General features: G+C 35.1%; 1 protein-coding gene across 8 annotated transcripts in view; it reads right to left on the bottom strand.

Annotated features, from left to right (window-relative positions):
* Cplane1 (ciliogenesis and planar polarity effector complex subunit 1) overlaps positions 1-27,755 on the bottom strand; it is a 150,240-nt gene that overhangs the window by 120,500 nt on the left and 1,985 nt on the right. For 7 of the 8 annotated variants that reach the window (XR_007347469.1, XR_007347470.1, XM_048802882.1 and 4 more), the window contains exons 2-16: positions 25,394-25,523; positions 23,671-23,803; positions 23,441-23,560; positions 22,886-23,118; positions 21,078-21,184; positions 18,988-19,144; positions 18,359-18,462; positions 17,063-17,245; positions 14,996-15,245; positions 14,678-14,830; positions 13,759-14,528; positions 12,980-13,188; positions 12,702-12,782; positions 8,752-8,916; positions 4,906-5,079 (exon numbers count right to left, since the gene is read on the bottom strand). Coding sequence is in view for 6 of the 8 variants with exons in the window: in XM_048802882.1 (XP_048658839.1) it covers positions 4,906-5,079; positions 8,752-8,916; positions 12,702-12,782; positions 12,980-13,188; positions 13,759-14,528; positions 14,678-14,830; positions 14,996-15,245; positions 17,063-17,245; positions 18,359-18,462; positions 18,988-19,144; positions 21,078-21,184; positions 22,886-23,118; positions 23,441-23,560; positions 23,671-23,803; positions 25,394-25,474 (2,920 nt within the window). In the remaining 2 variants the exon portion in view is untranslated. The remainder of the gene's footprint in view (positions 1-4,905; positions 5,080-8,751; positions 8,917-12,701; positions 12,783-12,979; positions 13,189-13,758; positions 14,529-14,677; positions 14,831-14,995; positions 15,246-17,062; positions 17,246-18,358; positions 18,463-18,987; positions 19,145-21,077; positions 21,185-22,885; positions 23,119-23,440; positions 23,561-23,670; positions 23,804-25,393; positions 25,524-27,755) is intronic. The other variant, XM_048802881.1, reaches the window with a different exon arrangement.

The following is a 27,755-nucleotide window of genomic DNA, read 5'->3' as shown; positions in this document are numbered from 1 at the left end:
AAAAAAAAAAAAAAAAAAAAAATATATATATATATATGTGTGTGTGTGTGTGTGTGTGTGTGTTGGCTGAGTGTGGCACATACCTGTAATCCCAGTGGCTTGGGAGGCTGAGGTGGGAGAAACACAGTTCAAACTCAGCCTCAGCAATTTAGGCCCTAAGCAAAAAAGTAAAAAAGTCTGGAGATGTGACTCAATGGTTAAGTGCCCCTGAGTTCAATCCCCAGTGCCTCAAATAAATAAATAAATATTCTGATGGGGAATAAAATGAGGAAAGTATGTTATGTGTATATATGAATATGTCACAATGTATCCCACTGTTATATAGAATTATAATACATCAATTAAAAAATAATTAGAAAGTACACATTGAAGCTAGACACTGTGGTGCATGCCTATATTCCCAGCTACTTGAGAGGTTGAGATAGAAAGATCCAAGTTCAGGACCAGGTCTAGGCAACCTAATGAGATCCTATCTCAAAATAAAATAAGAGGGACTGAGGATCTAGATCAAAGATACGACACTTGCCTAGCACACACAAGGCCCTGTATTCAATTCCCAGTGCTGAAAAGAAGGAAAAAAAAAAACTATGTTGAAAAAATTTTCACTCCTTCACTCAAAATAAAATTGGTCAATGGCATACATGGGTTTCTGACCCCTGAAATGAAAAATGAAGTGATTAGTTTCTTATGTGGACTATATTGGCCAACCCTACATTAGGCACTAACATTAGGCTCTTTGAAAAACATCTGGATTAAAAAAAAAAAAATTCAGTCTCTAGGGTATCTGATTCTGTGTACACAAAAGAGTTGAGGCAAATTTTTTTAAATTTTTTATTCACTATAAGCAAGGCAGTATGCCATTAAAATAATTTGAATTGTTTAATATTCTGAAAATTATACTACTTTCATATATTTAAAAAAGTTTGCCACTTTTTACAGTATTACATAAAATAAGCTACTGAAGTCCCCAGTACATTCTGTCATTAGCTCTGACTAGAAAAAGTAACATCAAACAGATGTTAAGACTGCTTACTTTACCATTTTCCAATATATTGGGAAACTAAAGGAACTAAAGCATAGATACAAAATTTCAGGTATTTAAATTTTCAATAATCATAATCTCAAGCATGGAAAGAGACTGCAAAAACCTTCTTCCATTCTCACTTCTTACCAGGAAGACATTTATGTGGGGAATACAAAGGTGTGTCTCTGTGCTTTTATGAGTGTTTATGAATGTATCTGGAAACAGTTCAATGATTCTATCACCTATTTTCCTAAACTGGGATAAAGATCAGCCTTACTTAGTTATATCAAGCAATCCGTAAAGATGAGAACCATAAGCAAACAGCAAAAATCTTACAGATTTATACAAGAAAGATAAGCAATTGAGATAGAGTTTCTCAAGACCAGGATTTTATCTTTTATTCTTTTAGGTTTTTCAGAAAACCACTTGGAATACTACCTTTGTTAGTAAAATAATATGGATTAAGGACATAAATTGTCACAAACATTACTATCAAAAGCAGAGAATACAATAAAGTGATATATTCCTAAGTTAAGACAAAAAAGAATATAAAACCACTATAATAATAACAAATGTCAAGCATTTGAGGAAATAAATTCTATAATCTGGGTGTCTTGGAGGGAGGCATAAAGGTCAGAGAAAAAAAGAAGTGCAGGCTGTAGTCAGGAGCAGGCACTGGAGGTCTAACCAAGAAGATATGGTCAAAGGACAGGAGTGTGACACAGGAGTGTGTCCCCGGTCTCTGCTCCTACCAGCACCGTAAAAGAAGCCATATCAAGTGAGGGCTACTTCTCTTCTTTCTCAAGGAAGTAGGAGTCTACTAGAAAGGAACCACTGGAAAATTTCCTTATTGATCCTATCTCACACACCTCATTTCCCAGGGACCCAGAACTTCCCATAGAACCCCAGGTGGCACTAGCACACTGCAGTAGAAGAAGTCCAGCTGGGTGAGGATGGTCCTTCATTCCCGTCCACATCCCAAAACAATCACAGATCAGAGTCTAAATATAGGGTCCAAAATCCATGGTTTGGTGATTAGCTACTAGTTCTATATTGCATTAAACTTCTAATTACACTCTACCTAGTACCATGTGTGCCTTACACATACTTTTCCACTCATGCCATCTCCTGTTTCAAGCCCAATATAACTTAAAATTCAGATTCCTTGCCATACCATCCGAACCCTTTTCTGACTACATCTCCTGTCACTTTCTCCCTCGGCTTTTAGTCTACAGCCACATCAGTCTCAATGTCTCAAACACATCCAGCTATTTTTAACTCAGGGCTTTTACACAAGCTCAGACTGGAACACTCAGACCTCAGGTGTCCAAGGTTGGCACTTTCTAGTTACTAAGAATTCAGCTCTGGATTGGGGTTGTGCTCAGTGGTAGAGTGCTTGCCTAGCATGTGTGGGGCACTGGGTTCAATTCTCAGCACCACATATAAATAAATAATAACACAAAGGTCTATTGACAACTAAAAAAATATTTTAAAAAAATGAATTCAGCTTTAATTTCACCTACTTGGAGAGATCCAACCTAAATTTCCAGTCTGGGGGCTGGGGTTGTGGCTCAGTGGCAGAGTGCTCACCTCACAAATGCGAGACCCTGGGTTCAATCCTCAGCACCACATAAAAATAAATAAATAAAATAAAGGTATTGTGTCCAACTACAACTAAAAAATAAATATTAAAAAAAAAATTCCAGTCTGAATACAGTTTGGGTTTTTTTGATTCTGGGGATTGAAGGGCCTCTTGCATGTTAATCATGTGCTCTACCACAGCCCCTAAATTCCTAATCTGAAATAGTCACAGTGCATTATTCTATTCTAATTCTCTCCAAAACAATAGTCAATACTTGATAAGTCTTATTTAATGTTCATTTATTTAATATTTTGTCTCAAACTATTGTATGTAAATTCCATAAGAAAACAGGTTATAATATCTGTTTTGTTCACAGCTGTTAGAACAAATCTGTTTTATTTAACAAAAAAAAATTCTACAAATGTTTTCATTTATCAATTTCATGTAATACAAGCTAACATACTGTCAGGAACTGCATAATGACATTTGGTCAATGATAGGCCACATGTATGATGGTCCCATAAGGTTATTACATGACCTAGTGAAGTCCAAGTCATCCTAGTTTGTGCAGATACTTTATGGTAGTCATTTGTTGAAACCATCTAACAATGCATTTCTGAGAATGCATCCCCAACCTTACACGACATGACTGTACTTGAAACTCCCAGTCAACTACCTGATACAGTCAGCACTTAAAACTTAGTAGACAGGGGCTGAGGTTGTGGCTCAGTGGTAGAGCACTTGCCTAGCAAGTGTGGGGCACTAGGCTGGATCCTGAGCACCACATAAAAATAAAATAAAGGTACTATGTCCAACTACAACTAAAACAAAATATTTAAAATAAAAAACTTAGTAGACAAATACTACACTATCTCACTTATATGAGGAATTTAATAAAGCTGAATACACAGAAGTAGAGAAAATTATGGTCACCAGAGGTTGGAGGTGGTGATGGGGGAAGGAATGAAGAATTACTGATCAATGGGTGCAAAGTTTCAGATAAGTAAGAATAGGTTTTGAGATGGATTACACAGCAAGATGAGTACCATCAATAACAATGCATTTATATTTCAAAATAACTAAGAGAATAAATATCAAATGTTTCACCAATGACAGATGAGTTGAGGGATGTTAACTCAGCTTGACATAATTATACATACACATATATGAAAATACAACACTGTAACCCATAAATGTACAAAATTATGATATCGATCAATTATAGTATTATTTAAAAATAAACTTTTTAAAATCAGTATAATGAATGAATGTCACAGAAGTTCATTTATATATTTATCTCCAAGAGGGCAGGGCAGTTATCTAGCAGAGGATTAGGTTCATTTAGACCCTATTAATGAAATAACTAAATAGACAAAAGTTGGGAAGGGGATGTAGTGTTCAAGCACTTGACTAACATGTTTGAGGCCCTGGGCTCAATTCCCAGCACTAAATAATAAATAAATAAGTAATAAAGCAACCCCCCCCTACTTTTAATACTGGGAATTGAACCCATTGGTGATTTACCATTAAGGTACATCCCAGTCCTTTTTATTTTTTTGAGACAGGGTCTCATTAAGTTGCTCAGACTGGCCTTAAACATTTGATCCTCCTGCCTCAGCCTCCTGAGTTGCTGGGATTATAGGCATGCACCATCATACCCAGTTAATAATACAAATTTTTAAAAATAAAATAAAATTTTTAGCTGGGTGTTGTGAGTGCACACTTGTAATCCCAGCTATTTGGGAGGCTGAGGCAGGAAGATCACAAGTTCAAGGCCAGCATGGCAACTTAGTGAGACCTTGTCTCAAAATAAAAAATTTAAAAAGCTGGGGGTATAGCTCAGTGTCAGAGCAACCCTGGGTTCACCCCTAGTACTGCAATTGATCAATTAATACATGAATATAAAATAATAGAGAAAAGTAAACAGTCCAAATAAAATTAAATTCTAAATTAGTAGATGCAAAATTTGTTAAATTTCCACATTTTCACATAAAGATAGCAGCTCTTTCACATTACAAGTAGAAACAAATGCCCAAATTTTGTGAAAAACAGTACATATTCATTAAAAATAAAACCAAGCAATTACTTTTCTCAAGTATAATTTATTCACAGGTAGTACTTGGGCACCTCCTATGTGCCAGGTGCTATGCTAGAATAGTGCCATTTCCATAAAATAATGAATTTATTTATCTATTTATTCATTTATTTATTTAACTATTTATTTATTTATCTTTGTATAATGTAGTTTAAGAATTATATGTAAAATGAAAAGTGAGAAAATTACATTTTACCATAGTACCTGTTTTAATATGAAGTGGAGGAAGAACATTCACACTGTGAGGAGGAAAAATACAAAGCAGCTGATTGGTGAAGTAGGCAGCCATGAAACGAGCCATGGCCTGGATGACTCTTAGTGCAGCCTCAGGATAGACGCGTCCAGACACCACAGACTCACAGCCAGACTGGTTAGGGTCTAAGGAATACAGAAAATGCCAAAAAGTAGTAATATTTAAGTTTATTTTAAAAGAAAAAAAGTATAATTAAAATTTTTCTGAAATGAGCACCCATGGCCTATACAAGGTAAATTATAATAGGTGTCCACACTTTTGAATAAGAACAAAATAATTATTCATGATGATAAGCAAATATACTTACAAACTATACACAACTTTCATCATTTTATTTTTATTTATTTTTTTTTAAGAGAGAAAGAGAGCACGAGAGAGAGAATATTAATATTTATTTATTTTTGCGGACACAACATCTTTGTTTCTATGTGGTGCTGAGGATCGAACCTGGGCCGCATGCATGCCAGGCGAGCACGCTACCACTTGAGCCACATCCCCAGCCCTCATCATTTTATTTTTAAAATGGAGAAATTTCTATAAAATAATCTAGCTAAGATGGACTTGTAAATTTAGCACCTCATTATTTACTTTTCCTTTTTCCTCTCTTTCCTTTTGTGTCTTTTGTTTGTTTGGTTTTTGTTTTTTAATGACATGAGTAGGGTTCGCTATGAAGATTAAAAAGCACCAAGTTAGGGGCTCACTGCTTTTTTCTATAACATTGGGTCTGGGAGATACACTCCCATTAGTCATACATAATGCCTATATACAAGTATAAAGGCTTACTAGGATAAGATTCTTTTTGTAGCAAAAAGAAAGTAGAGGAAAAAGAATGGAGGGGAGATGGTGGTGATAGAGGGGAGTTACATCAAACTTCTGGAGCCTAGTTGGAGGTAACTTAGTGGTACAATACATACTCGATAAAGCACAGGGAGTTTCAATACCTGGCACCAAAAGAGAAAGAAAAGGTAATTCTGAATCTAGCAGAATTATGTTAATAATGGCAGCCTTAGGCAATAGAAATTAAATAATACACAATGATTTAATAAGGCAGGTGTGAAAAAGAGTTAATGTAACAGGCCTCACAGCCTGAAACACCCTTGGGTGGCACCTGGAAGCTTAGATTTTGGAAGGATTTTCAGTATGCTAAGAGTAGCTCACTGGGCATACACTGTAAAAACAAGGTGGTTTTGTTGAATACCTGTTTTCCCTCTGAGAGTATTGAATACTGGTGTGTGCCACATAAGACAGGAGCTATGTGACCAGCCCTTGTTGAAACCCTGAGCAGAATCTCTAATGAGCCCTTGTAGATAACATCTCACATGTGTTGTCACACTTCTCATTGAAGGAATCAGACACATCTTGTGTCACTCCACCAGAAGGAATCTTGGAAGCAAATGTCAGGTTTTCTCCAGGTCTCACTCTAGATGTCATTTCCCTTTCTGATTTGGCTCTGAATCCTTTCACTGTATAAATCATAGCTATGAGCATGACTGTCTACTAAGTGCTGTGAGTCCTCCAATGAATCATCAAATCTGGGAGCAGTCGTAAAGACCCCCAACCCAGGAAGTATATGCTTACTATATTTTATTTTATTTGTTTTTTTTTTTAATTTTTTAATTTATTTTTTAGTTGTAGTTAGACACAATACCTTTATTTTACTTATTTATTTTTATGTGGTGCTGAGGATCGAACCCAGGGCCTCACACATGCTAGGTGAGCACTCTACCACTGAACCACAACCCCAGCCCTGCTTACTATATTTTAAAGAAGCATCATTAAAAAATGAAACAGCTGGGCTGGATGGTGCACACGTGTAATCCCAGCGGCTCAGGAGGCTGAGACAGGAGGATTGTAAATTGAAAGCCAGCATCAGCAATGGCGAGGCACTAAGCAACTCAGTAATATACAAAAAAAGGCTGGGAATGTGGCTCAGTGGTTGAATGTCCTGAGTTTAATCCCTGGTACCAAAGAAAATAATAATAATAATAATAAAACAAATGAACTACTGAAGCTAAATCATGTAAAGACAACTGATGAAGAAAATGAAGATCATCCAATCATTTAAAAAGCTGGGTGCAATGGTACATGCCTATAATCCCAGCAACTCAAAGGATGAGGAAGGAGGGGCTGGGGCTGTAGCTCAGTGGTAGAGTGCTTGCCTAGCATGTGTGAGGCTCTGGGTTCCAGCCTCAGCACCACATAAAAAACAAATAAATAAACAAAGATACTGTGTGTCCATCTACAACTAAAAAACATATTAAAAAAAAAAAGTGAGGAAGGAGGATCACAAGTTCAAGGCCAGCCTCAGCAACTTAGTGAGGCCCTAAGCAACTCTGTGAGACCCTGTATCAGAATTTTTTTAAAAAAATTAAAAAGGAGGGCTGGAGTTTTGGCTCAGTGGTAGAGCACTTGCCTGGCATGTGTGAGGCCTGGGTTAGATCCTCAGCACCACATATAAATAAATAAAATAAAATATTCATTAAAAAATAATTAAAAATGACTGGAGATGTAGCTCAGAGATAAAGTACTACTGGGTTCTATTCCCAATATCAGAAAAAAAAAAAATCATACACAAAAGTCTCATTCATACTCAGCCAGTCAACCTTTCTAGAAGGCAACTTGACAACAGAAACAGAAAATCTTCAATTGTGACTACCCGATTCCTAAAGAAATTACGGTATTCACAAAGATTTACGTACACTAAAGCATTCTTTAAAACAGTAAATGTGTGGCAAAAGCTTAAAATGTACAATAATGGGAAAATACACACACACACACACACACACACACACTGAAAGGCCCTAAACAAAAAGGTAATACACTGTAATTTTCTTTATATTTTTTCATATTTTCAAAATTGTCTAAAATGAATGTCATAATAAACACAAATTTTTAAAAATATTTTTTAGTTATAGATGGACATAATACCTTTATTTATTTATCTTTATGTGGTGCTGAGGATCAAACCCAGAGCCTCACACATGCTAGGCGAGCACTCTACCATTGAGCCACAACCCCAACCCTAAACACTAAAATTTAAAAAGATATGGGGCTGTTGGTATAGCTCAATAATGGAGCACTTGCCTATCATGTGTAAGGTCATATGTTTGATCTACAGCACTGCAAATAATAATAACAACAATAATAATAAGTATATACATAAAAATATAAGGTTTCCATATTAAAAATAATATGAACTCTACTTAGGAAGACCTGATCTATTTAGAAAGTTCTGCTACTTTGGGCCTTTCAGGCACATTCATGCGTGTGTGGTATATAGCTAACAGCTGATTACCCTTTAATCATTATAAATATATTAAGTGTTCATTCATATATATTTTCCCCTCTGCTTTCTGTTTAATTTAAATAATGGCTTTGAAAACACACAATCCAGATACTCCACAGTCTCTTACACAAATTAAAGAATACTCAGAATGCCTCAGAAAGTGATTACATGACATTCTAAACCACTTTCAGCAACATTTAAAGAAAATAGAAACATATTAAGGAAAAATACTGGATACCTGATATTGTATCTAATAAATGGGGTCTGAGAGAATATTTATATCAGTTCAGCAGGCAATTATTGCTATAATGTGGGGATCTTACAATTAAAAATGAACAAAACAAAAAAACTCAGTATGATCCTTGTTACTGAGAAACTGACAGTCCAAAATGTAACATAACTTATTCAATGTTGAGGCAGGAGAGCTGACATTTATGTATAAGCAATGTCTTATAGAATCCCCTAAATATGAATTAACAAGATTAAATATATTGAGTTTTTAAAAGCATACCTGAACAATCTTCATTTTCTTTAACAAGTAGTTGCGACCATCTCAGTATTTCTCTTACTAGCTGATCACATAATCCTTGAGCATCATTTAAATTATAGCTATAAAGGTAGCAGTATAATAGAGAGAGATAATAGCGTATCTGAAAAAAACAGGTCCTTCTTCCTCCTGAAACAGGAAAGAATTAAGCTTACCTTAAAAGCAAGTTAACAAGAGAATGCTCTTTATCTAGTGCTAGGCAAACAGAAGGATACAACTTGTGAAAATTCATCAAGCTGCACACTTGTAATGTATATACCTTCACTATCTGGTTTTTGGTCTTTCTGGGTTTTGTTGTTTGTTTTTGTGGTACTGGGGATTGAATCCAGGGGAGCTCTACCACTGAGCTACATTTCCTGTCCTTTTTATTTTTTGAAACAGGGCATTGCTAAATTGCTGAGGCTGGCTTCAAATTTGTGATAACTCCTACCTCAGACTTCTGAGTAGCTGGGATAACATGTGTGCATAGTTTCAGATAAAATAACTTTTCAGTTTCACACTTCAATACTTCAGTTTTAAACTTTAATAAAAGATTTTTTTAATAACAGGTAAGCAATACTTTGTCTTTTTTCAGTTTTACTTTCTTTCATTAAGCCCTAGAATGACTAAGATTTTTTCCAAAGAGAGATGCAAATTCTCATCATCTCAGAACTCAGGTCCACAAATGACTTCTACATCAGGTACCCAGAGTATGGAATAGAAGGAAACATGTCACAATACCCACAAAGAGCCATTCATATAGCCAAGAGATAGTCAAAGAGACTTCGTAAAGGAGAAGAAACAATAAGAATAACCTAGAACATGGATGTGATGGCTAGAACTCCAACAGCCATTTATTCCATGTAATGGTCTTAAAATTGGAAATAATGCACCAAGGATAATAGAACAGAAAAACCAAAGGAGTCTGGGTTCTTTTTGTTTGTTTGTTTTGGGGAGGAAGGGTTACTGGGAATTAGACCCAGTGGTGCTTTACCACTGAGTTACATCCCTAAGCCTTTTTATTTTTTATTTTTGAGATAGGGTCTCACTAAGTTGATTAGGGCCTTGCTAAATTGCTGAGGCTAGCCTCAAACTTGTGATCCTCCTGCCTCAACCTCCTGAGCCACTTGGATTACAGGTGTGTGCCAAAATGCCCGAAAAGGAACCTGTGTTCTTTTCTTCTTTACCAAAGATTGAACCTGGGGTACTTAACCACTGAGCCATATCCCCAACCCTTTTTTATATTTTATTTAGAGACAGGGTCTCGCTAAGTTGCTGAGGCTTTTTTTTGAACTTGTGATCCTCCTGCCTCAGCCTCCTGAGCTGCTGAATTACAGATGTATGCCATAGAGCCCAGCGAGCCTGGGTTCTTAATGATACCCTGGGAACAGCAAATTAGCCCCATCTGCCAAATTCTGGCTTACTTTCATAAGAAAGTAGCCAGGCATAGTGACACCCACTTTAGTCCCAATTACTGAGGAGACTGAGGCAGAAGTATCACTTGAGCCTGGAAGTTCAAGGCTAACATAATGAAACTGTTTCAAAAAAAAAAAAAGAAAAGAAAAAGAATTTTCTTATGAAGCCTCTGCTACTTTCTATATTACTAGTAGCCATTCCTAGTGGTTAAAAGTTATAAATAAAATATTCACAATAGAACTCATAATGTATGATATGTCAAGGTCATTGTACTGTCATGTATATAACCAATTAAAACAAATAAAAAATTTAAAACGAAAGAACTCATAATGAAAACTTTTTTTCATCCAGAACTGCCCATCTCTCTGAATGCTACCCTCCTTCATTCAACCGGATAATTCCTAATTCTGAGAACTAAATGAAATTTTTTCAAATGTACTGAATCACAAGTCCAGCTGATCAAACTTATTAAATATTTGTCAACTGTGACTTCCATTTCATTACCTTTGACATTGTTTTGGTTCATCTCACTAATTTCCCTGCTTCTAGGTAAAACCTACAATGTTACACCACAGTCCTACAACTGACCCTTCACAAGCTATCAAAGTGGCTTTTCTAAATGGCTTATACACATATCCTTTGATTTACCATAAGGTCACATCATGGTTTTCCTTCAAATTGCCCACATTTAACTTCCCATAAAACTATCCTCAGAAATATTCTGAGTCAAAAATGCACTTACAAGGGTTGGTGTGGCTCAGTGGTAGGGCATTTATCCAGCATGCATAAGGACCTGGGTTCAACCCTGAGTACCACAAATAAATAAATAAATAAAATAATGCACTTATACATCCAATCCATGGAACACCACAGCTTAGCAACACAGTACACCACAGAGCATCAGTTGTTTACCCCTGTGATCACATAGCTGACTGAGAGCTGTGACTCACTGCCACTGCCCAGCATAAGGAAGAGTGTATCTTATATATCATGTACTGCCAGCCCAGAAAATATCAAAATGCAAAATCTGAAGTAAGGTTTCTACTGAAGGTATATTACTTTAAGCTCATTGTAAAGTTGAAAAATCTTGTTTTAGTAGAACTTATCCATTCATTTGAACAGGTCCCTTTCCTACACACACAACACACAAAAAAGTCTTAACCATTCCGACTCCATGAAAGACCTTTCTCCACCATCAGTTCTCCATCTACCTCTCACCGTGTTATCACCAACATCACCTATGTGTCATATAATCTAGTCCTACTAAACTACTTGTGGTTTGTCAAACTGTCTTGGTTCCTAAGGTCTTTTTTTTTTTTTTTTTAGACTGCTATTTCCTCTGTTAAACCATCTCCACTGCCTTAACTGGCCAATTTATATTCAATTTTAAATATCAATCCCCCCAGTTTTTCTCCAGACTGTTTATGCCCCAAACCCAGATGGTGTGAAATGGTCTTCTGTGCTCCTGGGACCTACCACACAACATAAAGAGAGAAGTTAAATGTGGGCAATTTGAGAGCAAATTTGTTTTTTATTTCAGTTATCCCTAGTCCCTTGTATAGTACTAGGCAGACAGCAGGCACAAATACATACTAATTAAGTGATGGATGAATAAATGAGGCATACAAAGCCACAAGAGCCAGAAAATAAATGTAATAATTGGCCCAGCTGGTATTGGTGGTATACACCTATAATCCCAGCGACTGGGGGAAGCTGAGGCAGGAGGATTGCAAGTTCATGGCCAACCTAAGCAATTTAGCAAGGTCCTAAGCAACTTAATAAGATCCTGTTTCAAAAAATAATAATAATAATGGCAGGGGGTGTGGCTCAATGGTTAAGTGCCCAGGGTTCAATCCCCAGTTCCCCCCCAAAAAAGGTAATAATCGGCCCAATCTGACCATGTACTAGTTGCAATCAGGGCTAGCTCCAGGCTTACCAGCTGAGAACTTCTGCTATCTCAGCCACACCCTGAGCCCCATATCATAAAAGATGTTACCAGTTTCTAGAGTTGCTATATGTTTATCAAAAACTCCATGTAAATCATATTTAACCTAAAAATATATTTAACCAACAGGACATTCTTATATCAGTTAAGGACAAGGAGTCTCAGTTCCAGGTTTCTCCAAGAAGGTGGTAAAATATTTGGTCTACAGTTTCCCATCTGGATATGTGTACTACCTCTACACAACAACAAAAAATAAACATTATTTTATTCAGGATCTAAATCTCATCGGTCTCCATTAACAATCAACCACAGGTTTCAGCTCTAGCAACAACCAAAAACAGGACAAGAGACTTCCCGGAGGTCACTGAAAAGATTCCTAGTGGCACAAATTTCAAGACTAAAAATAATTTTAAATAAATATTTCTGATAGTCAAGTTGACAAAACAGATGTTCTACCTGGGCATTAGGATACTGTGAGCACTTTGAATGCTGGAATTATTTCAGAGCTCTGCAGCAAATTAATACATATTCTCACCAATATTATGGCATGTATCATTTTTTAATACCCCCCTACCTGTCTCTTGGGTTTCTTCTAGAGCTTTCTTCCACAGTTGAATAGACTTTTCATATGATCCTAACAGAAAACATTCTTCACCTAAGAAGTTTTTAACCAATAATTAGTCATAGTTAATTACATTAATTTATAAAAATTTATTGTTCAAAAATTCAATAAATACATCTCAGCCAGAAAATATTTTGAACAACAAATAAATTGCAGCCAATTAAAAAACCAAAGCCCAGTTAATTATTTCACTTATTTACAGAGCTAGATATTCTTTAAAAGACACTGACCATGGATTGATGTAAGTTCTAAGGCCTGGTTCAAGTGATCTCCAGCAGTCTGTAAATTAGCCTGTATATGACATAACAAGGATTTGACAGTAGATGCTTCATTTGCTATATTTTCAATTAACTGTCTGTCACCTTCAGGAATTCTTCGACTTAACTGTGCTTGATACCATAAAGTTTTTTTGTACAATATTCTCCAGAGGGCAATCAATCTGCACATAAAATTAGGTAATCATCAAAACCAAGTTTCAAACTAGTAATGAGTTTAGCTCCCTCATATCTTATTTTTCTACCTGTATTCTTCTCTGCTATAATAACATATATTGATCTGACTTAAATACATTATGACTAAAAATGCATAATACATTATGAAAAAAAATCTTCACAAAGTTTTATGTGTCTTTGGTCACTTTTTTAATAGAACTTAACTAAGTCCAAAAAAAAAAAGGAGTGTGCTATATGACATTTGGCATAAATCCTAAAATATTTTTTGATAGGCAAATAAAATTATATATATTTATCAGGTATAACAAGATGTTTTTATGTACATAATAAATTTTGTGTGTGTGTGTGTGGTGCTGGGATTGAACCCAGGGCCTTGTGCATGTGAGGCAAGCACTCTACCAACTGAGCTATATCCTAAGCCCTAAAAATATTTTGGAATTAATACTAATAGTTTCACAATCTTATATGAAAAACCACTGAGCAGTATACTTTAAAATAATAAATTTTACAGTTTGGAAAATCTAATGGTATTTTAATAATAAAGTAGATAATTATACCTGTGACTCGGCTGTTGAACAAGATTTGTTACTTGAGGATGAATCTTGAAAGATGACTTCCAAGACCAGTTTTCCTGAGAACTACTGTCTTGAAACATTTGAAAAATAGATACCACCAATGAGTCTTGATCTGCTGTTCTACTTCCATCAGCTGATGCTGAAATAACTTCAGGTTGAAGTTGATATATGCCATTTAAATTGTCAGCTACCATTCTGAGTAAATAAAAGCAGGCAAAAAGTTTCTCTGAGAGTAAGTGACCCTTTTGTTGCTGAGTCAGCAAAAGCTTTATAGTATTTGAGGTCAGTTTTATCAAATGTCTCACGTCTTGCCTATATCTCATATCCCAATACTGGGTGGATAAACACTGATGAAAAAGTTGGAAGATACAAAGTACCCATGAATTATGTTTTGGGATATTGCTTAAAAAAATACTAAGTTTTGGGAAAGGACACTTTACAAACTGAAGAATGTAGAAAAAATGGGTGATACAAACTACTGTATAATTTAACATTAAACTTTTTTCTATCACATTTTTTGAAATTCCTACAGTCCATGCTGCAAGAAGATTTTTCTGAATAGAATGCAGTTCTGTAATGGTTTTGTCTGTCTCCTTAATATCATCCTTTGCATGTATTGTATCAAACATAGATGCAAATTCCAATCTTCCCTCCTTGGCACTGATAAACAGAGGATCACTTTTTTGGCTCCATAAAGGAAATAAGGTGTTTGGAAAGTATTTGCCTTCATTAATTTCTTCTGCTTCAAAGTCCTAAACATAAAGGAAAAGATTACACTTAATACCATTTAAACCTTCATAAGTAGAATCACTGTGATATTCTCAAATTTCTCTTCCCTGTAACAAATGAAAAACAAAATGTGTTTCCTGGAATATGGTCAGGATGTAATTGTTCAAAGTACCTGAAAATCTTTTTTTTCATTTAACTTTATTGTTTCTTCTGTTTGCAAAAACTTGGGGACAGTAGAATCAGCTGAACTTTCATTTCCTTGCTGTTTTAACAGGCTAGACCTTAGGGAATCCAGTGATTGCAAGTTCAGTCCTTTGCCTTTTGGCTATAGATGAAAAGAGAAAAGATTTCCAAGAACAAAATTTATATTTATTCTATTATAAGCAATTAAAAATTCTCTGGTTGACTGTACACAAAGAACATTACTGTTAGTATAGTTTCGACTTCGAAAAGAAGGCAACATTACCAATGATACCAAAAAGCACTATACCTTAGACAACATCACATTTTGGTATGTTTTCTCAAGCCTCTGGGTTGAATCAAGTAGAAGTGATCTCATGAGCACTGAAGGAGACAGGTTATCAAGAAATCGAAGAGTTGTGATCATGTATCCATCAGAAATAATGAAGTAGGGTAACCGTGAATGTGCTTTTATAGAAAACCTCTGTCTCATAGGGTCACTATCAGAAGCTGATGAATCTACAGAATTATTTGAATCTTGAAATGTAAAGTGCTGTGGTCTAGCAAACAAACATTAGAATTCAAGAATCAGTAAGAGAAGATCTTTTAAAACAACTATATTATTCCAAAGAAAAAGCAAAATAACAAAAATTACATAATGATAAGAAAGCAAGTAGATGAAAAACACATTAAAGTATTAAATGTATATACATCTGTGAAGAAAATATAACATAGTGATTAAACACTATTAAAAGTTTTTAATTTTTTCCCTGGAATTGTGCCATTTACTGTTTTGTTTTTAACAAAATACAATTTATTTCAGAAAATAATGAAGGTAGCTTATTTTTATTACTAAAGAAAGTTAAATAGTTAACATTCTTTTATAATATATTTAAATATACTTTTAGGGATATAATTAACAGTTCTTAGTATACTTGTTATTAAAGAGGGGTAAGAAAAAGAAACTCAGATGAATGTTTAGAAAGGATAATGATGAGTAAAATTTTATCATCTTTAAATTTGAGTGAATTTCCACTTAAATATACATATATATTGATTTAATGGTATTCCTGGTTCTAATTATTTAATATCACTGCTTATTAAGTTTGAGACTTTATAAAGGAAGTGGGCCGGAGTTGTGGCTCAGTGGTAGAGTGCTTGCCCAGCACGCGTAAGGCACTGAGTTTGATTCCCAGCACCACATAAATATAAACAAATAAACTGATAAGAACATAAAAATAAAATAAAATGTTGTGTCTACCAAAAACTGAAAAATAAATATTAAAAAAATTTAAAAATTAAAAAATAAAATAAACAAATAAAATGAAGGTATTGTGTCCATCTACAAATATATATATATATATATATATAAAGGGAGATAAATTTATGGTACTTTTTGTCTTGTTAGAAAATTAATCAGATTTCTTAACCAGCTTTTTTATTAGCCAAATGGCCAACAATAGGGTACTGGTTAACTGTAGTATGCACACACCACAGAAATCTACAGAACCATTAGAAATAATATCTAAAATGGAAAAATATGTAAGAGATGCTATCAAACAGCAAAGTAGTAAAGAGCATATATCATATAGTTTATCTTGTGTTTAAAAAGAAATTAACATTGTTATTATTATAAATGCTACATATATTTTTTTTTAAATTTGGATGACAACATACTAAAATGTTAATTGTTCCTCAAGGAATAGAATTATAGGAGTGTATCATTTTATAAACTTTTCTAATTTCAAAATAATGAATATCTATATACTTTAAATGAGAACCTCACTTATTGATTTATAATTATGTAACTATATCATCTTACTGCACTTCCTCATCTTCATTTAACAAGGGAAAAAAATGAGATTTAAAGAACAACTGAACAATACAATGAAGTAGAAAACCAACATCTGAATCTTGATCTATCTGGCTCCAAAGCCAAACTGCTACCTCATCTCACAATTAAAATTTAAAAACATGGCTAAATTCTAAAGTCTTTTATCCATTACCAACAATTTCTACCCTTTGGGTAGAAGTGCAATCCATGTATAGTTAATTTTGAGTTATTAACTTATCTATGTGCTATTCTTTCACAACAATAAAAGTCATATCAGACTTTTATTATCTTTTATATAAAAAACAGACTTTAGTGCTATTGCATATTTAAATAAATACTCACATAGTCACAATGTCAAATTTTCACCACGATTAAGCCACAAAAAGAAATACAAGAAAACTATAAATAAGAAACAGATATTGAGATGACAAACTCAAAGGAAGAAAAAGACAAATTGAAGATGAAATTATTTTTGAAAATACACAGTAAAAGTAATACCAAAAGAGAAAAACTTCTGAAAATAAAACAACTCAAATGTCTCACCTATATGTTATTAGTGGATGAAGAGGAATAAATTCTGCTGGCCCAAATTCAATAGAGCAACCAAATGTAATTAATGTTAGCAATTCACCTTGGCAGGTCAATAACAGCAGGGAACCACGTTTTAACACACAAGCCAGGAAAAGACTATCATGCGTCCAGCTGACATCACCTACCCAATAGGACCTAGAAAGAGCATGGCACATCATGTTTAGATAGGACTTTCTACAATGTATTCAACAGTTTATAATGGGCTGTATCATACAGGAGTGAGATATTTCAAAACACGAGGGTTAAGAAATTGATAGAAAGCAACTGTCACAGCTACTTCATGAATTTTACTTCCTAGAAAAAAGAGCTTGCTCACAGACATCTACTGCAACACTATCCTAACTAGAAATTTATTAAGATTCATAAGCAATTTAAAAATGGAAATACTCCCTGGAGTGAGATGTTTAGTCACATTTTAATTAGAATGAATTTTCTAATGGAGTCTACAACCAAGATCTATGGACAGATTTCAAGGCTGTGCCTGTCCTGCAGCTTGCTGGAATGCTCAACAGCAGAACCTGGCTCCTCCCAAAGGTGTCACCATCACCACTCTTTTAACTACCTGATAATGTAAATGTTTCACAAGAACAAAAAGCAGCTCTACCTCATGAAAATGATGGACAACTAACTCAAACCGACCACTGACCTGAGATTAGTGATACTTCTGGGAAGGAACTGTTGGAGAAGGAAAGAAAATGAAGAAGGAGGATAGGGTGACCAGAAAATTCAGAAATAGCACAGAAAAGTGTTAAGAAAAGAAAGTCAGGAGCTCTAGGAGAAAATCTTCATACTCTATAATCCTGCATATGTCCTATTGGTAGCTCATGTGACATCCAAAGTAGCCAACAATGTTGTGGCAACACAGGATGCAACCGTTCAGGAGGTAATAAATACGTTAGCATGCCTCAGAGAATAATGGTCTACTCAGCCCAGGCTTCTTCATTTCAGCCCCTCCAATTACACCCAATACTTCTCTACCTATGTATGATCCCATTCCTTCTAGGACGACATAGAAAACAATGAAAAAGAAAAGATACATTCATGAATCTCCTACTCCCACCAGATCCTTCTGAAAAATTATTAAGGCTTTCCTTATATAAAGCAACTTTAAGAATTTATCAAGCACAAATGCTTAAAGAAGTTGTAGCCCTGTCTAAATGATACCTATGGAATTATTAGTGTTCAACTTCTTAAGCTGTTGGAAAAAAAAATGAAAGTACTACTGAGAAAAATAATCAGAATCTGTACCTGACAAGTGTAGCTGGAACCACAGGATTCTTATTACTACATCCTTTAAGGCTACCACAGAGAGTAACAAAATTCACTGTGTTTATAAATAATACCTGAGTTGCCTAGAAGGAAAACAATACCACAAAAACATTATAATTATTTTACTGTAATCATTATTTACAACTCTGGAGACAAAGATCTTTCATTATTATAAACCATCTAGGAAGTCTTTCCAATTGATAAGTCAGTACTGACCCCCTACAATTCCTTGCTCTTTTCTATTCCACCTTAAGAACATCACAGTTACTGTTCTACTCTTCTTTCTTCCTTTTCCCTAACCCTCTTTTCACTTCTAAAGAAAAACTTCTGAAAATTATGGCAGCTAACTTAAATAACCGTACCAATTCACATGGAAAGCTGCATTAGAAAACATCAATTTAGGACTTGGGGTGTAACTCAGTGGAAGTGTGCTTCCTTAGCACGTGTGTGGCACTGTATTCAATTCTGGGGGAGCAGAGGGAGGGATAACACCAATTTAAAGAACATTAAGTAATAGGAAAAAAAAACTGTCATGAAGGAAAATAAGTCTCAAAGCTGGAGTAAATTCTTTCATAGAGTATCTTCCAACACAGATTAGATTTACTGACCTTTGGGTCTGTCTGATTAAGAGTTACTGCTAGGGTGAGGCCATCTCTTGAAAATGCAGAAATTAGTGCTCCTCTTGACTTTATGGATTCACATGTGGGAATCAGACTACTCAGAAGACAATCCTGTTGTGCCCAATGAACATGGTAGGGCAATGACCTAAGAAAGTAATAAATAATTGAACACAGGAAGCATAGCAACATTTTAGAGGGGTTGTTTGTTTTTGAGACTGATTCTCACTATACTGCCCAAGATGGGCTTAAATCCCTAAGTTCAAGAGATCCCCCTAAACCAGAATCCCGAGTAGCTTGGACTAAAGACTTGTGCCACATACCCAACTTGTGTAGTAACTGTAAAACTGATATACATAGTTCATTACAAAAAATTATAGGGTTGGGTTGGGTTGTGGCTCAGTAGTAGAGCACTTGCCTAGCACATGCGAGGTGCTGGGTTCGATCTGCAGCACCACATAAAAATAAATAAATAAAATAAAGGTATTGTGTCCAACTATGAATTAAAAAAAAGTATAGAGTCCACTTAAATCCCTAAAAGTGCGCAATTAGGCCTCTTAGAGATGGAGAAGAAAGGGACAGAAAAAGGAAGAGGAGGGAGGAGGAGGGAGAAAGAGGAGGGCAGAGGAGAAGGAGAAAGATAAGTTATTTTATCCAGGGCACAAAAGATTAGCCATCAGTCAATTAAACATGTTCAATATCAGAGTTTGTTAATAGAGCCAGGTTTCACAGTCAATCCTAAATACATCTACTTCAATTAAATGTTTAGATAATCACATTTTTACATTAGAAGCAAATGTTTTCACAAGGATTAAAGAAGTTAAAAAGGAAATTTTTTGGATACTGTTAATGTTGTACATTTCATCTGAATAATAATTACATAGATGCATATATTTGTCAAAGTCTATATAGTTGTACACTTAAGATTTATTGATTGGGTCTGGAATTGTGACTCAGTGACTGAGCGCTTGCCTCGTACATGTGAGGCCCTGGGTTCCATCCTCAGCATCATATAAAAAATAAATAAAAATTTAAAAATACCCCCATTTGCTATTAAAAAAAATTATTGATTGAAAAAAAGGTTTTTCATTTCATGTAAAGTATCTTAATAAAATTTTAATAAAGTACTATTGGCATAAAAATTTTTAACATTTTATTAAATCCTAGACCTTATGAGCTTCTAATGTATTTTTATATTTTATTGAACTTTTTAGAATAAAACTATTTTAATTAAAAAGCACTTGATGGGGGCCGGGATTGTGACTCCATGGTAGAGCATTTGCCTAACATGTGTGAGTCACTGGGTTCGATTACAGCACCACATACAAATAAATAAATAAAATTAAAAATTTCATAAACAACTAATAAAAATATTTTTAAAAAAAGCACTTGAGCCAGGTGTGGTGGCATATGACTGTAATCTTAGTAGCTCTGGAGGATGAGGCAGGAAGATCATGAGTTCAATGCCAGTTTCAGCAACTCAGTGAGCCCCCGTCTCAAAATAAAAAAGACTGGGATGTAGTTCAATGATTAAGCACACCTGGCTTCAATCCCTAGTCCCCCCCCCCCAAAAAAAAAGCACTTGAGCATTTAAAATGCACAACAGTATATGTGACTTTCCATAATATATTTGTTCTTGTAGCTTTAAGACAAGGACAACCACAGCATGCTTTGTCTTTTACATGTTCTCACTTTCAAAAAGATAAACAGAACAAAAAATAAGAAAAACTTTAAAACATTTAGAAATGAAAGGTGGGAAAAAGGATTTGTGAAGCCTCAGAAACTGAAATTCACACTAACATTTACAAATCTTAATTGCATACAACCAAAAGATAATAATATTTTAAGGGCTGGGGATGTGGCTGGGCTGGGGATGTGGCTGGGCTGGGGATGTGGCTCAAGCGGTAGCGCGCTCGCCTGGCATGCATGCGGCACAGGTTCGATCCTCAGCACCACATACAACCAAAGATGTTGTGTCCACCAATAACTAAAAAAATAAATATTAAAATTCTAAAAAATAATAATAATAATAATATTTTAAAAGGGACAGAAAATAAGAAAGAAGCAAACATTTACCTCACCTTAAAGGGGTAAATACATTCTCATGCCACCGAATTGCTAGAAACGTTAACTTCAGGCATTCCCCAGAATAAAATGTAAATGAACACAGGCAGCAGTCACCAAATAACTGTAGATAAATTTAATATATTTTAGTATAAAATTAATATGAAAATAAATCATGTACAAAAAACATATTTCTCATCATAAATAAACAAATGAAAACTATTGGGACCCTGGTTATATTATTTTTTTGTACCAGGGATTGAACCTAGGGGCACTTTATCACTGAGGTACATCATAGCACTTTTTTAGTTTTATTGAGACAGGATCTTGCTAAATTGTTTTGATCCTCACTAGTCACTGAGGCTGGCCTTAAATTTATAATCCTCCTGCCTCAGCCTCCCAAGTCCTTGGGATTACAGGTATGTACTACCACACCTGGCAATATATTTTTATTCTTAACATTAAATTAAAAACTAAGTAATTTTTTTTTGTTTGTTTGTTTTGGAGTCAGAGGCAGATCCCAAATGGGAAATCAGGTGGGGACTAGGGGTGGAGGAGAGGTTTGGCGTTGGGGATTGAATCCAGGGTCTTACACATGCTAAGCATGTGCTCTACTACCGAGCAACAGTCCAGTCCAGTCCCTCAGGCTGCAGTTTATCTTCTCAAGAACTTAATAAAGGGTAACAAAAAACTCTAGAGAAGAGGAAATAGTTCTGGTTTTTCTGTAGTACATGAGGATAATTACTGATTAAAATAACCTATGATAAACTTCAAAATGAGAGTATGAAACTCACAACACATAAAAAAATATTTATTTTGGGGGCAGTGGTTATAGCTCAGGGGTAGAGCACTTGCCTAGTATATGTGAGGCATTGAGTTCAATTCTTATCCTCACATATAAACACATAAATAAACTAAAGGTCCATCAACAAATTTAAAAAAATTTCTTTTAATTTAATTTTTTAGTTATAGATGGACACAATATCTTTATTTTGTTTGTTTATTTTTATATGGTGCTGAGGATCAAAACCAATGCCTCACATGTGCAGGGCAAGTGCTCTGTCACTGAGCCACACCCCCAGCCCTCCCAAAAAAACAAAAAATATTTATTTTTGAACACATAAATACTTATTAAGTTTATTTATTGCGTAATATATACATGTATCAAATTATCATAATTTACCCCCATAAAATGCACAAATAGTATGTATCATTTTTTTTCCAATTTTAAAAATTAAACACTGCCATTTATTATGACTATAAGTCGAAAGTTTTTCTTTTTTGGGGGGGGCAGTGCTGGGGATTGAACTCAGGGTCTTATACATGTTCTATAAGTAGTCAATTCTTAAATGGCTATTTTTCTCTTTTTTACTACTTTTAAATTATTTATATTACAGCATCACCCCAGTCAGCAGTGGCAATAAAACTTCAAAATGCAATTTCCTAATAACAGATTAGATGAGATGTTAAGCCACACATGCAGAGTACCACACAGCTATATTAAATGTTTTATTTTTAGTTAATAAATCTGTTGTTTCCTGAGTATTAAAAGGTTTATTTAATACCACCAATTCTAGCTTGACAAATTACAAAACAAGTTGTATTTCAAATTAGGGGGGAAAAGTTCTCATTTCTAATAAACACTTGTTTAAATGTGATTCAAGAAGTATATCTTATCCATAAAATAATTTCACAACATCTATGATAATTGATTAGAGACGGACAACTATATCATCACACCCTCCACTAAATAGCTTCTCAGACAGGGTCTGTTCCTAGAGCCTAAGATCTCAACTCCTGCCACATCGTCTGCTTTGGATTTTACCTCATTTTCTACAAAAACAGCATTCACTACAGCTTCTTTATCATCAGTAGAAGGCAAAAGAACTGCTTCTTCAGGTATGATCTGGGACCACTGACCCACCAATATGAGGCTTTTTGAAGATACAATATTCTTTAATTCCAAATATTCCCAAAGAAATACACATCCAGAAGGTGCTATAAGCAGAACTCTTTTTCCATTTCCAGAAACATACAAGTGTAGTCTTGAAGAGCTTCCTAATTAACAAATAAAACAAAACAAATCACCCAATTAAACCTCTAAGTCTAAATTCTCCCAGACTTATTATATGGCATTAGGAACCCACTTATTGCAGAATGTTAGGCATGCAGACTTTTCTTCAAGTTTTATCTAGGTATTATAGATAAACATAGGTATCACAGAAAAACACTACCAAAAAATTTAAAAACATATATACAGAAACATATATATGCGCAAATGCACACAGAGATACATTTTCAAAATAATAGAAAAATGTTTCATCCTCTTTTCCTTTTATTTCTCCCAGTTAAACCAATTTAACAAATAAAAAGTCCCCACCTACAGAGGCTTTTATCATTTCCTTAGGCTGTTCAGTTACTTGTAGAGTTTTCAAACAATCTTGATCTTTGTTCCAAAGGAAAAGCTCCCCAGTGGTGAGTACCCCAGCCAACCAGGCATCTGCATTCAAAAGAAATGCAATTCTTAACCTAATGTTTCTCTTAATATTGCTCTAAGTTTTTAAAAAACACAGTAAGTCTAGCCTTTTAAAAATATCTGTATTACTTAACCATTACTGGATGTTGTCAGGACAAAAACATTCTTCAACAAAGTCTGCAGACTAGGAATCTTCTTTGTTCTTCCTGACAGCAAATTAATCTCATTTATGAATTTACCATCCAAAAGAAAAACAGCTTCATTTTCCTAAGAGAAAAAACATGTGAAGGACTAGGTGATTCCAAAAATTAATTCAACTTCTTGTCTAATGTCTAAATAAATTATGCCAGGGGGAAAACAAAATAACACTTAGGAAAGATTGTAGTTTGCATCACAAATCATAAAATAAACACTAAGGTTGCTATTCTATAGTAATTTAAAGATTTTTTATTCCATTTTAAAACTCTTATGGGCTGGGGGTGTGGCTCAATGGTAGAGCTCTTCCCTAGCATGCATGAGGCCCTGGGTTCCTGGAACACCCCCAACACTACAAAAAAATAAGTAAGGTGGCCTAACAGCCACACTGAAATTTCTTTGAAATTTAACATTATAGGAGTATCTTCCAATTCTGCTAGCCAAAACTGTTTCCCACTGTTTAATCTCTTATCAGTTTTAAAAGTAATATTGGTAAGTTTTTATATGATTTACTAGATTAACATGGGTTATGGTTTCAAAAATTCATAAACCCTTGACACAGATCATCTGTTGATTAGAATAAGTGAGCTGTTTATTTATTTACTTATTTTACTTTTTGATACAGAAGACTGATCCCAGGGACACTTTACCATTGAGCTACATCCCCAGACCTTTTTATTTTTTGACACTGAGTCTTGTTAACTTGCAGAAGTTGGTCTTGAACTTGTGATCCTCCTGCATCCGTCTCCCAAGTCACTGGGATCACAGGTGTGCACCACCATGCCCAGCAAAAGTAGGCTGTTTTGAATGAACCTTGGTTTTGTACATCCTGGAGCAGGGGTTTTCAAGGCATTTGTGAGACAGCAGCAGCAAGCAGCTCCTGAGAATCTGTCAGAAATGCAAACTACACAACCCTCCAAAAGATGTAGAGTTGGAAACTTGGTGGTGTTTTTTGTTTTTTTTTAATTTTAATTTGTTATATATGATAACAGAATGCATTACAATTCACATTACACATATAGAGCACAATTTTTCATATCTCTGGTTCACACCACAATCTGTTTTAATAACCTGTCCAGATGATTCTGATGTGTCATAAAGATTGAAAATGCCTGATAATTAGTGATAAAATTTCTCCCAGGAAACTTGACATTTTATTTATTTCATTAATCACTATTTATTATATATAAAACACACACACACACACACACACCACTTTCCCTAAGGTAAAGAACCTACGTTAGATTTTATGAATGGTGTTCCTGGATTATTGACACATGTGGCTCATCTCTTCTGTCTTAGCTCTGATGAGCCAGAGTCATGAAAATCACAGTAGTAAGAAACACTCCAATATTCAACTAAAGGAGTTTCAGGAGACTAAACATTTCCTTTTGATATATACCATATTACCCTACTTAAACATAACAAAGAAAAGATTTTTCTGAAAGTAAAAATTTTCTTCTAGACAGACCACCTAACTTTCTGAAGCTAACTTGCTTGTAACAAAAACAAAACACAAGCAAAACCTGTTCAGGGGGCAAGAAATTCTCTAAAATTGCTGCTTGATTTCTTTGAGCTTCTAGGACATCCTATATCTTACAGAAAAAACACACACACTTAACATATATAAAACTGGTATTGTATGAACAAGGAAAAACTCACCTGTCCCAACCAGGAAATTCTAGGCCAGGGTTTTTTCTGTTTGATACTTGTTGATGTCAAAACTTCTAATCTTATCTCCATGCTTGTTGAGATATCAATGGCTAATTAAGTAAAAACCATTCATAAGATGCTGAAAATAATAGTAATAATAGTTTATTAAGGGCTGGGGATGTGGCTCAAGCGGTAGCACGCTCGCCTGGCATGCGTGCGGCCCGGGTTCGATCCTCAGCACCACATAGAAACAAAGATGTTGTGTCTGCCGAAAACTAAAAAATAAATATAAAAAATTCTCTCTCTCTCTCTCTCTCTCTCTCTGTTCCTCTCTCTTTAAAAAAATAGTTTATTAAGCATCTAAATTTAGAATTTTCATAAAGTTTTGATAATTACTTTTTCAATAGCTCAAGTAAGTTAACTCTTTTTAAAAAAAAATATATATATTTCTTAGTTGTCAATGGACCTTTGTTCTATTTACTTATATGCGGTGCTGAGAATCAAACACAGTAGCCTCACACATGCTAGGCAAGTGCTCTACCACTGAGCCATAATCCCAGCCCTGTAAGTTAACACTTTAAGGTAAGAGACTGAGGAATCATTTAATATCTTATATCTTAAATAGCCAGGCAAAATGTATTTAGCCTCTTAATAAGTTATTTTTCATACAATAAAGATAAATATGAACTGGGAAGCATTCTGATGACAAAGTTTCTATCTATGTCATTTCCTTTGCTCACTGTGGCAGACTGCAGTTGGCAAAGATGGCTACAATAAAATCTATTTTTGGGGGGGGTACCCGTGATTGAACTCAGGAGTATTCAACCACTGAGGCACATCCCCAGCCCTATTTTGTGTTTTACTTAGAGACAGGGTCTCACTGAGTTGCTTACGTCTCATCATTGCTGAGGCTGGCTCTGAACTCACGATCCTCCTCCTGCCTCAGCTTCCTGAGCAACTGGAATTATAGGTGTGCGCCACCGTGCGGAGCCCAAAATCTTGCATCTCAAATGCTTATACAGTGACTTTGATACTTTTCCCACTGAGTGCTGTGGTCTTTGCCTCCTCCTCTGATGTAGGGCCAGATTTTGTGATTATATGACTAAGAGAGTACAATGGAAGTGATGCTATGCATTTTCTAAGGCTAAATCATAAAAGATAATACACCTTCTACCTTGCTCCTAGGAATAATTACCCATGAAGCACCAATCACTACATAAGCCATCTAATGCCCAGAGCCCACCAAGCTGTGGGAAAGCCCCAACTAGCTCAAAGGAAAACAAAGTCCTGAGATGGCATGAAGTGAGAGATGCCTGACAAGCCCCACACTGAGTGGGGTGGGATGGCTATGGCAGAGGCCAAGAATAGTCCATTAGAGCCAAGCAGAGTGAAGAGGATACTCAGGTGAAGGCCCTATATGCATGAGGCATGAGAGTACAGGCAGAGTGGGAGAGCATAATCTTGGGAGAATGGCCATTAGGAGAATCTTGGAAGGATGATCACACAGTTGGACAGCCCTGCACAGTAAGCTAGAGCCCAAGTAGAAAGAGGACACAGAAATCATTGTGAAAGGGAGTTTCACTGACCCAACTGAGAATAACTGAGCATCAAAATGAATTTTAAGCTGGTGCAGTATCACTTGCCTATAGTCTCACCTATTTGAGAGGCTTAGGCAGCATGATCACTTGAGCCCAGGAGTCTGACACCAGTCTGAGCAACAAAGCAAGACCCCATCTCTAAAAACAAACAAAATATTATACTAATGTATTAAAATAGGAAACTGAATCCACAAAAATGAATAAATATGACATTTGATGGAAAACAAGATATTTGCATAGGAGCAAGGCAGACTCCATTTAATCCAATGATCAAAATGAATGCTATTAGAAATGGGACAAATGGAAATCATGTGCCAACTTATAGGTGAAATGAGAAGACCTCTGGACATATGTTGTAAAAATGTATAACCTGAATCCAATCAAAAGGAAACATCAGATAAGCCCAAACTAAGGGATGCTACAAAATAACTGATCTATAAGCTTCAAAGGTATCAAGGTCATGAAAGTCATGAAAAGCTGAGGAAACAGTCCCAAAAAGACCAGATGACTAAATGCAATGAGTAACTGTAGACTTCATCATATTATAAAGAGTAATATAATGGACAACTGGGAAAACTCGAAAATGAAGAGAAACTACGAATTCAATGGTTGTGATGCATTAGTTTTCTCATGGGAGTGGTTTTCCTGCAGTTAGGCAGGAGAATATCCTTGTGTATTTTTTTAAAAAAATACACACTAAACATTTAAGACCTTAGGTTCAACCTCTACCCCATTAAAAAAAAAAAAAAAAAAAAAAAAAAAAAAAAAAAAAA

Source organism: Marmota marmota, unplaced genomic scaffold (genome assembly GCF_001458135.2).
Source record: "Marmota marmota marmota unplaced genomic scaffold, marMar, whole genome shotgun sequence".
NCBI classification, from domain to species: Eukaryota; Metazoa; Chordata; class Mammalia; order Rodentia; family Sciuridae; genus Marmota; species Marmota marmota.
Note: the sequence above shows the minus strand (reverse complement) of the source record. Positions and strands in the feature narration are given on the sequence as shown.